This window comes from Ruditapes philippinarum, unplaced genomic scaffold (genome assembly GCF_026571515.1).
Source record: "Ruditapes philippinarum isolate M1 unplaced genomic scaffold, ASM2657151v2 ctg713_1_1_1_1, whole genome shotgun sequence".
In the NCBI taxonomy this organism is placed as follows: Eukaryota; Metazoa; Mollusca; class Bivalvia; order Venerida; family Veneridae; genus Ruditapes; species Ruditapes philippinarum.
The window spans coordinates 899,151-914,623 of NW_026864226.1; the positions used below are offsets into that span (position 1 = coordinate 899,151).

The following is a 15,473-nucleotide window of genomic DNA, read 5'->3' on the forward strand; positions in this document are numbered from 1 at the left end:
ATAAAATTTAAGGGAAAGTCTTTCAAATTGAAATGTTAAAAAAGACAAAAATATATAATAAACAGAAAATTCATTTTTTTCCTATAAATACAGGACATATTTTCATCTTGTGGTATGAAAATTATGATATTTCACTCGTGGCTACCGTCACCCATGAAATATTTATTTTCATTATACTCGATGAAAATAAATTCTGTATTTATAGAAAAAAAACTAGAATATCCTCTATGACTTATATTAAACATGACATGAATATATTTTTTATGGTTTCAGCGGATATGTCCGAAATGGAGGTCGAGTGGAAACTTCAGTTCAACGAATGGAGTACAAAATACATTGTGGAGTGGAAACAACAGTTTGACAGTTTCTTGTTAGACCACGGACTTTCACAAAAACGAAATTGTCCTTCCCCTTAAACAGATATACCTCTATTCAAAATTCATGGACGCGTGCAATAAGCGACACTGATGTACGTTAAGATTTTAGCCATAAATACCTCTACCAAACCATGAATTCTAATTTTGTGAAACCCGTTTAGCTCTGTGTTGATCATTTAGAAATGCAAGTTTAAAAACAAAATTAAATGCTACAAATAAACTACATTGACGTCCGCCAGTCCTGGTTCCTTGTTCACTAAGATTGAAGGATAAGGATTAAGATCAGGGCCAAATTCAAAAATTCAAATATTCTCCATTGTTTATCCTCATAGATTTAATATTTAATATTAACTTGTTAAAATTGGACTTAAGATAGACAGTTTATGAATTTTGGAATTATTTTATTGTTATTTAATAAGACATGGGTCCAAGTATTGATCCTGATCCTAAAATCGATCTATATATTTTGATCTAATTACAGTTGTATTTGTTTCGTTATTCGTTAATATTATCACAAAATAGGCAGTTTTGCTTTTTTTTACATTTTGTCGATGTACAATTTAATTCTAGTAAAATACCATCAATTTAAATTTAATAAAGCAACAAAAATAAAGTCAGGATCATTTAATCCTAATCTTGACCGACCTTTTCTTAGTGAACACGTGACCTGGATACTTCAGATTTGACAAAGTCGGTTCTAGGAACACATCTGCCAACCGTCGTTACCATTACTCCAGGAACAACGCCAAACGAGAATATGACACGTTCTTCACCTCATTGCTATTAATGAGTGTCTTATAGAGGCTGATTTTTCCAGTCAATTTTTACCTCATTTACGATCACAACAAATGTTTCCATTTTTCATTACAAATTTCAAAAATATGTCTTCGATTACGCATTGTCCACGAAAGTTGTTTAGTTAGTGTTTTTAATGAATTCAGTTATCATTTTCAAGGCATCAGGCTTAGAACTGATTTTTATGTATAATAGTGTTGTGTTAATATTGTCATAATTGCTCTGACGTATTGCTCCATCATATTATAAACCTTTAACTACTAAAATTGTATAATAGATGTGTCCTGCTTTGGATTTGGAACAGTCCATTTGAAAATTAAGGGAATTCAACATCAAAATAACACAAATTATGCAACCAACCAGTCTAAAAAGTCTGGTCGGGCTACAGACTAGTTATATACTGGTGACACAAACTGATTACATCACTTCCTGTTCATGCACGTTCCGCGTTAAGTTTATTCGTAAGAACCCGTTCTTGATACGCCCTTATTCTTTAACTGGTATTATTTGTTGCATGTGTTTTGAAGTTAAATTAGATAATACTTAAATTACAAAAACTGGTACTTGGCAACACGACTGAAACTTAATTTACTTTCTGATAAAAAATGCTTTGAAGCTGTAAAGTTCTAAATAATCTTTTCAACAACATTACTTGATCTATCATGTTTTGATTTATTTTGTGTTAACAATTTTCGCTAAACAGCAGCACTTGTATCTACTTTATTGCGTCCCTAATCAAGTTTACTCCATGCAGATCTAATATTGAACAAGTTTCCAATTTCCAGTTTTATCATGAAAGTAAAGAAGATATATATCAATTTAGTGAACCTATCCCGCCATTTAATTTGATACACGGGACTTGTAATGACTTACATTCGGACAAAATATTTTTGGATATAAAATTTGATCAAGTATGATAACTATGATATATTTATCTATTTCATTTCCATAATCCACAGCTACCCTTTCCCAATAAACAATTTATGTACACTTCTTAAAGGGACTCCACTGAGGTTTTTTTTACATGTTGGGACCGGAAGTGTTACATTTGACGTAGGTTTAAAGCAGTAACTCGTGTGCGAAATTTCAGATCATATGCTGCCTCTATTTTTGCAGAATAATTATTCAACAAAAAGCGAAAAGCGTTGTAACCCTTTTTCGGGCTAAGAATAGCATAAAAATACGATTTTTCAATTTATTTCTGAGTATATTTCTTAATTATTATTTGCATATCTTTCGTTTTAAGTACCCGAGATGTTCTCTGTAAGGAATTCTAATTTGGACTTCAGTGGAGTTCCTTTAAAGTAGCACGCTTCCAGATTTGTTATTGTTATGAATTCTAAACTTGTTCCTATAAGTAAAAAGTTATCAGAAAATCATACTGTGTGCTGTACTAACTTCTTATAGAGTAGAATTTACCCTTAATTTGTCATAATCTAGTAAAAAATCATTACTCGTTAGTAACGAGTTAGATTTTTTGTTATAAAAATGGCCCATTTTTGTCAAATTATGATTAACCATGATTATAAATAGAATTGATTGAAACATTACACAAATATTTCGTCATGGCATCAAAGATTTATTTCTTCTCACCTTGAGGCGTACTGCTTTATCTAACGATATACTATGCTCAAATTTGATTGGCAATTGCTACACAGTTTCTTTACATAATTTGACTTCACACAAAGTGAATATTTTATGTTTAAAATTCCAAACACTATAAGTGGACACAATATAATTATATAGTGGCATTAAAGAAACTGGCACTAAAAACTGGCATTTTCTTTAAAGAAATTACCAATTTTAATTGACCTGTAATAGGAAAATCAGGTTTCTATACATAGTTAATTCATTCTGTTATTCAAATAAGACATATTCAATACGAATTTCATAGATTTCAATAAATTTCTGTGATTAAAATATTTTACTCAAGGATGAGCATAGTGAAAGATATATCTTTAAGAAAACCGACATTTTCATACACATTTTTGATATCATATGGACAGACAGAATCATACTTCTCCAAATATTAAAACATTATATGTATATATAGGTAAATAGATGTTGTTGACGTTTCTTTGTTTCTTTTTTACTTATGTTATAAAACCGTTATATGATATATGCACTGATTTAAATATAAAATAAATATTTGTAAATACTTGCGAGTGTGTGTTTTCTTTCCTCTTTTTTGGGGGGTCCTTTGTATTCCCCCCCTTTTTGGGGGGGGGGGGGTCTTTTTAAATATCATGAATACATATGTATACACTGTTTTAATTTGCTAGCTAAAAAAGAATAAGTTTATACAGAAATTATATTAGTTGCCATATACTATAGAAAGCTGTATACTTTTAGACATGCAATGTACTTCTTCTTGGAATAAAACCAGTATTAAGCAATGAGTTAATATAAAGTTTCCTGTTCAAGAAAACAACAGTTTGTCCCTGGTGGGGTTCGAAACCACGCGACTACCGATACTTAGATGTTTATTCCGACAAGCTCACAACTCGGGCACGCTGCCACTACTATATCAAATCACTTAAAGCTGCATGCCGCCAGATCCAGATTGCCAAAATCGAACTCGAGAAAAATGTACTAAGAGTTTAAGAAAAGTAAAAAGATTCAAGATTCAAGTAATAACTTACATGCTATATGCGATTAATGACTGATTTTGCTGTTTTTCTACTGCGTGACTAGTGCAGTAAGAGCTATTTATGCGTAACTTTACCCCCCCCCCCTTTTTTTTTTTGGGGGGGGGGGGGGGTAATTTATGTGGATTATTATAAACGGACTGTTTTGTATGTGCATTATTTTTGTTCACTTCACAATATTTTGCTGCAGTACCTTTGAAATACACTTTTAAGATTTTCTTGAAATTAGCATTGAATCTGGAGGCAATCAGCGTTAAGGCTTTATACTGTAGGATCGTTTTCCGATTCTGTAGTAAGCTACGTTGTTGTACATTAAATAAACTCATACAATAAAACTATGCCAGAGAAGTGAAAACTTGTACGGTTTCGCATACTTTCTTACTGTAACGAATGAAAGAAATATTGTAGAATAAATATTAATATTACATTAATAAATTAACTCGGATAGATCAGAACAGGAAAGAATAAAATAACAAAAATATGGAATTTCCAGTGTTTACGTACTCATTTTATTTGTTCATACATTCTGTATTCTGTTGTCAAACAGGTTTAACAATTCTTATTTACATTTAACACGTTACCTTCCTCTGACTGGGTGCTCCTTTTTTTCCTTCTATTTAGCTGAGATAAAATTTTATTTAAATAAAGCTATGTGATTCAGATGGCCAAGATATATTGTAAAGTTATAATCCTATTCCCTGCAGAAAGGTACATCGCTTAACCATTCAATACATACGAATTTCATTTATTTGTAAAGACAAAACAAAAAAAAATAAAAAACAGAAAGCAAAGATATTTATCTTTTAACTAGTTCAAAGAAAAACATGAATGTTGCCCCTGATATAATTTTGTTATAATGACCCCTCGTTATTGTGCATTGCATTAAACAACTAAAAAACACTTGTAAATTATGCAGCACGAATTATATGTCTTAAAGGCGCATAAAGCCTGATAAATTATTGAATCTTTCTTTCTGTAGAAAGGGTTGCAAGAGTGTATTTTAAAATGTTGTAAAAATAAATTCAAAATATTTAAGATAGTAATTACCTGAAGAAAAAGAGCTGAATGTAAAACAATTTGTGATGAAGGTAGCAAAATGTATATCTAAACAATTTTGACTTCCATAAAAAAATCTTAGTAATTGTTTCTGTACTTATTACCAAGTCTCAAAACAAGCAACCAACGGCTCAGCTTTATAGCAAATAAATGGGCCTTTGAAATTCAATGACGTACATTTATACAATCACTCTAGGATTACCAAGAATCCAGATCAAATGAAGGCATTATTCTAATATTCCTATTCGGTCATTTAACAAATTTTGATATCAAACAGTTGCGTGCCATAGTTCTGTTTAATAAGTTGATATTTATGAAGAAAACAGGCAATGGCGTTAATATCAGGGTAAATTGCACCATACTTGATGTTTTATTTTTTAACACTTTAGACAACGAACGACAGAAAAAAACTACATTCTTATTTCTTAATAGCTATTTTTAAATGATGAAAAGAATAAATAATTGGTTCGTTTAATTGTTTAAATGAGATGACAGTGTCCCCTTTGCTTACTAACTTGTACGCACATGAACTAGCTATTTGAAAACCACGTGTTTTTATCTTTTTACCGTATAACGTGTCACCTTACGCCATTTATAACCGTTAGGGATCGCGTCCAGATTTCCAGATCAAAGTGCGCGAGGCACGAAATTACATAGATAATGAAAGGGGCTTATGAGTATTTGTGGTGTTCACAAGAAGTAAATATTTTGCATTGATGTCCAGTAATAATGTACCTTCGATAAAGAAAAAAAAATACAAATACGTCTAGGTGTTTTGAATGATGAGCTAGATTATTATATACATGGAGTTGAGTTTATTGTCTTAAAGAGATGATTGTGTGCCTTTTGAGAAATGCGTATCATTCAATATCCATATATTTTGGTGTTTAAAATATTTACATATATTTACATGTATTTGCATGCATTTACATATATTTACACGTATTTACATGTAAACAATATTAAAAATAGAACAAAAAATTTGAAAATATCAGTATACTTGTAGTCCATGAAAGACTGACAGAACTTTTCAGTTTAGAGATTACAAGTGTATCAACTGTCCTATTAGAATTCTACTTATGCGCCGTTTACAAGATGTCGATTCCATTATGATAAAGGTAGTTCAAAAATAGATCCGTGTGTTTTTGTTTTCTTTTTTCACTGTTAAATCAATCAAAAACTGGCAGCTTGTTTTGTAGAAAGATTAGCGCGGCATACTTTCGCGTATTATCCTACCGGAATACTGGTAACTTTTCAGGAACATATTCCAGCAAGGTTACGTTTACATTTAAATCAAGTGTAAACAAAACAAGCAAGCTTTTGGGAGAAAATAGGCCGCTTGGGTTATATAGATTTGGCAACTGAAAGCAACAATATGGCATATGTTACGTGACACACAGCTACTTTATATACTCAAACAAACAAAAAACTTTGTAAAATACATCTGTTGTATTTAATCGTGTTAACTTGTTTCATGCTCGACACCTCTTAAACACGTCCGTATTGATAAGTAAACAAAACTTTCTTGAATGCCTTTGGTTACATATAGGACAATCACTAAAATGGAAATATAGAAGTCACATTTGCTTTTCGTAAATTTTATTGATAAAAATGAATCTCAAATTGTCATATAGATGGTATTTAAGTTCGGAGAAAGTTATAATAACAAATAAATACAATGTTTTATTAGGCTTAATGATTTTAGTGATATACAAAAAACAGTCTACTTGAAGTTTGTTCATGTCTTTACCCTTTATATAAAGCCGTATGTAACATTCATCACAAAAATATATATTATTTTATACACGTGAAATATATATTATTTCATATTAAACTGTGAAAAAAGAGAAAAACGGAATCCCTAAAGAAAGCCCAAAACGACAAAATTGAAAATGATGCAGGCTCGGTTTTGATTTAGCATGCTCACGGACAGTACTGGAAAGTGCAATTTCACATCCCCTAGCACTGGTTTAGGCAGAATTCAACATTAAAACACAGAGTTGTGAAATTTTCAATTAAGAAACACCCGCAGATGTATGTTTTTAGGGCGGTTAATATGGAATTATAACTCTTTTACATCAACAACTATGGACAAATGCAATACCTGGCATCTATAAAATATTTAGCTGTCATTTATAGGTTATGTAGCTTCTAAAATGCAATAAATAGGAAACAGAAATGTATGTTTTAATCCCACTGAACAGAACATATGTATATTAACTCAAGTTACATTAAGTCATATTGTGTCTTATTAACAAATAAAAAAAATTCTTCTTAAGAAAGGGCAAACATGACTTTTATAAAGAAAGAGCATGCAAGATGCTTATCACCTAAAGAAAGAAGCGCTTAATGTGACATTATTTGCTAGAAAAGTAGCAAAATGTAAACGTAGTAGTATTTTGACTTCCATTCAAAATACTAAATAACTATAACCCTACTTATTGCCAAAAAGCAACAGAAACAAAACATTGAACATGTAATTGGCCAATGTGATTTTTTTTTTTTTTTTGGAAACTATAACATGACACAAAAAAATAATATAAAAAACTTGAGAGAAATAAAAGCATTTCTGTGGCATACAGGGCCTATAAGCAACACATGAGTTGAATATAAAAACAGTGGCATACCTTTGTATATTAACATATGACATGGTCTGATATTGCTTCATACAATATTATTTTAGGCTTTTTTTTAAGCGGAAAACTTATGATTACCATGTGACATGATAGAAAAAACACTCGGTCATCATGTACTTGGCAACAATAAAGACTTCGACCAATTTGACGCAAGACCTTTTTCATCATTTCAGAAAGAAATAAGAATGAACATTACTTTTCTTAATTCGTATTATAAGAACAACATTTGGAAGATGAATGACAGCAACTGTTAATTGTTGTTCGTTCATCATTTATCTAAAAAAAAAACAATAGACAAGAAAAAAAACAAAAAAAAAAAAAAAAACAACAAAAAAACCCAAAAAAACAGGAAAACGCAACATTAAGAAACATGTTAATGATCTCTTCTCAAAGTCATTTTAAACACGTATTACACAGCAATTTAAAATTCAATTTTATATTGTCATTTTGTATTTCAAAGAAATGATTAATTTAAAAGTTGTTGTAGGCTGTAATCCTTGTCGAAACGCAGCGGTGTCTTCTAAAACAATTCAAATCTCTACTTTAAACTTTTTTCTACTCCCTTATTCTTATATTTTCTTTTTGTTGTCCTTACACAACAATACAAAAATAGTTGTTCAAAAGTATAATAATTTATAAATTAAACTAACTATATGTCACATTTTGACATAAAGCATGTCGATAGTTGATTTCATTTGTTGAAATCATGCACAGGGGATGATTCTCAAACGGCCGTTGTGTATAGGCAGTTGTTAATTCCAGGTAGTCGTCATAACAGTCTAGGCTGTATTTAAACTAGAGATATGTTTTAAGATTTTTTTTCTCACAGAATGGTGAAGTACATGATTGTATTACTATTTTCTTTGTTTGCAGAGGATCTTAATAAAGAGTGTGAGGAAGAGGAGGATGACGTCATTTCCGGAACAAATCAAGTCCGACCTTACTTAGTGACGGTGATGGCAGTTTTGTATATGGCAGCATCCTGGCATTAAACATTGGCATTATAGGCGACATTATGTTTAATTTATATCTAATGAACGGTGGTTCTCAGATCACTTTGGTGCAAATGTTATAACGTGAGATTGTAACGTTATTGGCAATTGTGTAAGAAAGATATTTTGTCGTATGAGCGTGTCCGGTTAATAGGTCAAGAAATATGGTATATAGCTTCAAGAGCATTTAAGTCTACAGGTTTTGCCATGAAGTGAGTATTATAATTCGTTATTCCCATTGGAAAATTACTTGCTTTCTACGGCGGATCAGTTTCAGAAAATGGATGCATCGTATCCAATGACAGTGTGTTTAATTTGTTTACATCCTGTTACAACAACAGACACGTTTGTAACGACGATTTTCATTGGATAATCATTGGATAACCGTGACGACACATGGCAACTGTGGAATTAAGAATTATTTTCTTTTTTCTGACCATTCAGTGTCAAAAATATGTTTTAAAGATTTTCATGGTTATATGGCTGTATATTAACGATTTGTTTGTTATGTAAGCGTTTTCCTTATGTTTTAGGTTATATTATCTAACGACCGTTTAATATTGGCCATATTACCTTTATAAATAAAACACTTATAACTTATAATAATTTATAACAGCAAATAAATCTCTTTATTTTTATTAATACTCACATTTTGAAATTTTGGGAAAAAACTGATCAATACATTTACACTTTAATAGTTGATCGTTTTGTGCTTTTATGTCCAAAAGATATAATCTAGATATTACTTCGTCGTTCTAGCATTTGTTAATTAACTTGTACATTTGTTTATTAAATTGTACATTTGTTTTGGTATGTTTATATTAGTAAAATGTTAATGTGTAAATATGTTGCAAGAAATGTTTGTTTTTATATATTCTTAAGTTTCAGTTGATTGCAATAGGGTTTATTTTAGATTGTATTTTTCATACATATTTGTAAATTATCTAAAGTTAGTAAATATTAATCTTTAGTATACAGTAAGTTGTTTGAATTGTTGGACAGTGGGCTTACATGTTTTGGTAATGGAAGTTATCACTTTGTTTTTATGTGAGTATATCAAGCATTGGTAATGTGCAAGAAATTACAGTACACCTTCAAAAGCTTCTTCTTAATCAGGACTGGTCCATTGCCCAGTCGAAATGAATGTATAATGCATTCCTTTGTTTGTATAGTAGTACATTTCTAATACGTTTCAGTAATCGAAAAAGAATTAACTTATAAAAATGTGTTGTACTACATTACGAGGTGGAGGAGTTTTCATGACGTCATTTATGGTATCTACGTCACATCTTGCGTCATAAAACGTCCTTGCATTCCAATTTATGTCATGTATATATCGAGTAAAAATAAGTTCTACATGGCCGTGTAGATTAATTTTGATAGGAAAAGAAATGTGAGACGTGTTAGGAAATCATTTTTCCCACCACATTTTATCTGATTGAAGGGCATAGCTAATGAAGGTAAATATATATTTAGAAATAACGACATTACATTCCAAAAATTGTTTCATACATTCATACATACATTAATCGCCAACACTGTTTTCTATGTCTTTTTGCACAATTTTGTCTAAAAAATTAGGCATCATGTTTTAAAATCTCTCATCTTTAAACATGTTTATATATAAAGTGTTTTTTGACTCACTAGAACTGTGACTCATTCTTTTGGTGTTTTTATTTGATTGTTAGATATGAACCTACTTATGCACTCAATAACAAATTAACACACTTCAAAAAGCATGCACTTATTTTCATATCGTCATCTTTAAGTAGAAAGACATCGTGTTCATTCCAGATGATACATTTACTAGCTTATAATCAATATGTAAACATTTTTTTCATCTTATCTTTTTATTGCAATCCTTACATGTTATTGTATTAACTTATGGTATAGATCTAGCATAACTTGGGGCCAAACCAATGAATTTTTCCATCGTTTTCTTTATTCGCCAAAAACAATATAGCCTATTAAAAAAGTTAGATTTATAAAGAAAAATCTGTAACATTATTGTTTCTTAAGCATGAAACGGTTGATGGTGTTCTGGCGTTTTTGAACACTGCACCCATTGCGCTCGTGCATTTTTAATATCTTTTCTCCTTTCTAGTATTAAGGCAAAGATATGTTACAGCTAAGAACTACCTTGATATTATTGAATTTTAACAATGTAACACTTTTGGTGGTATATATATATAGCCCTGTGTAACAATTACGTACATCTTTGGTTGTTTTAAGATTTTTAAAGGTCATACAATAACGTTTTTTTGTTAACACAGTGTATCTTCGGCAATTATCTTATTTGTGTAATCCAAACTGTTTTTTAAATATTAATATATTTTACATTTCAACTGATGTAGTATTTATACACTTGGTATAAAATGTCTTTAGATGAAAATTTGTTAAATCGACATTCTAATGGTTGAGCTTGGCATTAAAATGTGTATCACCAAAATTAATGTATTATAAATTTACATATATGCAAGATTTTCTTTTTCTTTATGTGCACGGTTTTTACAGTCATAATCTATCATGGCCTATTAACAATGTTATGAAATAAAATACTACATGTACATTTTAGTGGGCCAGTGAGGAAAATTATTTACAATACCTTATATAATAAGACCATCTAAGACAAGGTTACTAACATTTCTTGTTTACAATTCTTGAATATTTTCAGGTAAAGGCACATGCATTCTTTTACTTGTGGACCATTTGCCACTGTTTATGGAATGGCACAAACGTGTCACATAGTGAGTTCTATGATAATCACCGTATGACCTCATCAGCGGTTGTTTCTAAATTCAAAACTTCACTATAACATATTTAAAGGTTAGTTCTGCTTAAGCCGGTGCTAAGGGGCATGGATGGTGGCTTTTCTTTATCACTACCGTCCATGAACGGACCTGTAACATTTTTTTTTCAAATTTGCCGTTTTGGGCGTTTTTAATTATACCGTTTTTCACTTTTTAATATTCACCCATTTTTCAAAATATTTTTTTCACCTTTTTATTACCAGGGCAATGATATATTACAGATAAAAAAAAACACTTTTAACTATTTTACACTATAGTAACATAAATTGAACATTATGTATCATTTTAGCAAGAATACATGCCAAGTAAGTTGGAAGTAAATTTGGAATTTCACGTTCCCACCTTTCATCTTTTTATTGTCTTGTATCTTAATTTTGTTTTATTTTAAACAGGCAAAGACCACACTGATATATTGATTTAAGTTTATTTCAAATTTCCAAAAGTTAAGAGGGACCAGACGTATATAACTAAAAGGATGTTCGCTGTTTCTATGTAAATGAATTAGACTTGCTTTAAATTTGACTTCTTGCATTGGTTAGTTCAGGGATATGAAGCTTGAATTACTGAATTGTGTAGGCAGCATTAAAAAAGTATTGCAAGACTGTACAGATGAGTGGGTCTGATTTGGTCTACATTTTTTGTCAATGAATGGGTAGATCTTGTATTCTGCTAACAATGGTATGCCAATAGGCTGATCAACGTAAATACAGTGCTGAATTTGATCAACGTGAATAAGCTTTTTGTGTGTTCGGTTGGTCAACAAGAAAACGATATTAATACACTTGTTACTATATATAGTAACAAAATTGCCCATGATGAGTGTCACGTGACCTGAGTTTGCGGCCCGGGGCCGAGAACTAGTTATCAGCCCGCAGAACTAATGTAGGTGCACAAACTGAAACAATGACGTCAGATTTCACGTCTTCAAACATTTAAAGTAGGTTTTTAGCACGAATCGCTTGATTTTAATATGAGAGCTTACACAGTTTTTTTAACTATTGAAATTTAAAAAAATAATACGACAAATTCATTCCGAAAAAAAAATGAAAATAATACTTGCTTCTAGATTCTAGTGTACTTTGTACACATAAAAAGTAAACAACTCTGAAGAAGTAAAGTTCTGTACAGTACAGTAGAAGTACAGACGAAAGAAATATCAAAGTATTTTTTTAGAAAATTGCTACTATAAGATCTACCAAGTGTATTAAAGACATTAATACACGTCATAGTTGTGCCAGAAGGTGATAATCGGCCCTGAATGAATAATGCCCTCGGGCTAAAGCCTCCGGCCATTATTCATTTTGCGGGCCGATTATCACCTTCCGGCCCTACTCTGCCGTGTATTAATCTCTTAAAGCAGCACGCCTCCAGATTTATGCTAATTGTCATGAAAACTTTGAAAATGTATTAGAATGTGCAATATTGTGAAGTAGCTAAAAAGATGCAATTTACACTTTATCAATGGTACTTACAAACCACGTTAATTAACAAAAAGTGAACAAAAAGTGGTCATAATATGCTTAAATAGCATTTACTGCGTTAGTAACGCTGCAAAAATATAGTTGTAAATACTGAAAAATCAGTCATTAATATGTAAAATATAACTCGGATCTTAAAACTTTTTACTTTTCCTTACATCTTAGTACATTTTTCTCAAGTTTAATTTCATTGAAATATTTTGTCCATCTGGAGGCATGTAGCTTTAAAGCTGTTCTGAAAATCAATGTGAATACGCTTTTAGTGTTTAGTTGATCTTTCAGTGCATAGTTAATTATCGCCAATACGCTTTAAATGCTTAGTTGACCAACATGAATACGCATTTAGTGCTCAGTTGGGCAACATGAATATGTTTAAGTGTTCTGTATATCAACGTGAATTAAATCGCTTTAGTGCGCAGTGATCATGACGTCTTGAAATTATAACATGAGGAAATTAGATAATGTTAGCATTATAATTTTTAAACATTCATTTGCGTTAATATTCTAATTGAACAATTGTATGTTTTAAAAATTGCTTGTATAAAGAAATTTATATCATGAGCATGTGCGACATAGTCACGTGACAATATAATTCGCTATATTGAGTCACGTGACATTATCATGTTACTATATATAGCAGAAATACGTAATTCCATGTGTTGTTTAAGATAATTGTTTATTAATTATATATATACATGTAGCTCATAGTTGGAATGGTTGTAGGTTTATATAGTTAAGTAGAACATTATGTACGGATTGCTGTTCTATGATTTGACTTCATGTTTTACTATTGTTACTATTAAACTTTGTTGATAACAATACATCATTATTATACTATAATCCATTTGTAATAGGTAAATAGAAAATAAAGATTTCATAAATTTGGTCTTTTTTCTTCTTTTTATTCATTTTTCATACATACATACATACAACATACATACATACATACATACATACATACATGTATGTTCTAGCACATCGTCGGATACCCACGGCCGAACCATTAGCATACATGTAAATCAACCGCGGGACTTGTATAAGTATATATTGTAAGCATATCACACGACCTGTATTTGTTATACGGGCTAGTCACGTTTCTATTTCGAAACTATATGTTTATTTGAGTGATTCCAATATCAAAGTAATAAGAATGACCAGACGGTTGTTGGAAGACATACAATGTACATGTAAGAACTTATCGCCCCTTTATGAGGAGTAAAAGACATATTATAGCTAAAAAACGTGCTTTTCACAGTACCATATTTATGTACTTTAAAAGCGTACTACATATAGGTACAGGTAATATAAATGAGTAACTTATAAAACAACAGTTTACTGAATGCAAACTCTGTAGTTAATGATTAGACAACGGATGCACATTGTATCACTGTGACCTTGATCCAATGACCTTAAAATCAACATCGGTCATGCACTAGCCATGGCCAATACCACTACAAAGTTAATGTATTCCCCAGATATTAAAAAGACAAAGATGTCTCAAAGTGTTACTGACCTTGACCTGTAACCTAAATATTTATAAGGTAATTTTCTGCCCTACCAATTAACTTTAACCATCTCGGGTTATTCATCAGACAATGATTTTACACATGTCAATGGAATCTTAACCTGAAACAATATGACCTCAAAATCAACAAAGGTCATCTTCTGGGCATGGACAATGTCTCTACTAAGCTACACAACCATATCTAAATGCCTTCCAAGTTATTGATTGGACAATGATAACAGGACGTACGCTCGTATGTACGTACGTACAGATGAACCACCACATAACAGTATGCACCCGCACTTAAAGTATGGAATAGTTAAATCTTTTTTTGGATGCATTTCACGTTGCACCAACACAGAAGGTGTCATATAGCTACTTTCCAGCTTTTCTGGTGGAGGAAGACCTCATGTCTCTATCCATGCATTGTTTCAGGAAGGAGCGATAAATTGACTAGAACCACCGACGTTCCGTACTCTAGCTGGATAGCTTCCTTACATAAAAGAATTCAAAGTCCCCAGAGGGACTCAAACTCAGCGGTGAGGGTCAAGTGGTTTTTATTAAACTACCTTAACATCTCGGCCACGGTAGACCCATATTTAAGTAGTAATAAGCAATGTTTTGAACCGGATGCTCAGATGCAACTATATCAATATTTAACAAGCTACATACCAAATATAATCCGAATACTAAATGTGAAACGTTTTTATTTGTCAGACACACGGTAATCATCATGACGCTGACCGCATTAATAGGGTCATAAATAGGTCATGGCTAAAATTCTGAGAAATGAAGGCCAAAGCATAATTATCTATGAACCAGGCCAGCTTTATGTGTTTGATATCAGTGATGTAGGTAAAAGCTTTGTTTAGTTATTAACTGAGCAAGCTCATACTGACCTCAAAACCAATAGGGGCATTTAACCGGTCATTGCTAATCCAACCTCTCTATCAAATCTAAGCCCTTTTTGCCAAAGTTGTTTCCAGTTATTGATCAGTTCTAGCCACTTCTAATGACAGACATTCGATTGACCGATGAGCAACGCCTTATCTCGAATCAGAATTTGTATGGTGTAACAATACAGGGATGAAAATCAATACTGGATTATACATTAATAGATCTGAACAATCAAGGTAAATACTATCGTATAACTAATAGTTTTATTTTAAATTCCTTT

At 31.4% G+C, this 15,473-nt stretch overlaps 1 protein-coding gene and 1 long non-coding RNA gene across 6 annotated transcripts in view; one reads left to right on the forward strand and one right to left on the reverse strand.

Moving 5' to 3' along the window:
• The window catches only part of LOC132724887 (acetylcholinesterase-like), an 80,214-nt gene extending 67,730 nt beyond the window's left edge, over positions 1-12,484 (forward strand). For 4 of the 5 annotated variants that reach the window (XM_060709869.1, XM_060709870.1, XM_060709868.1 and 1 more), the window contains one exon: positions 274-3,330. In XM_060709869.1, coding sequence (XP_060565852.1) covers positions 274-416 — 143 coding nt within the window. In that variant the 3' untranslated portion in view covers positions 417-3,330. Of the gene's footprint in view, positions 1-273; positions 3,331-8,385 lie in introns of those variants that run through there. The other variant, XM_060709872.1, reaches the window with a different exon arrangement.
• On the reverse strand, positions 11,321-13,667 carry LOC132724889 (uncharacterized). The gene is made up of 2 exons (XR_009624974.1): positions 13,119-13,667; positions 11,321-13,067 (listed from the first exon to the last, which is right to left on the reverse strand). It is a non-coding gene; the product is annotated as an uncharacterized LOC132724889 (long non-coding RNA).
• Positions 13,668-15,473: the final 1,806 nt, after the last annotated feature.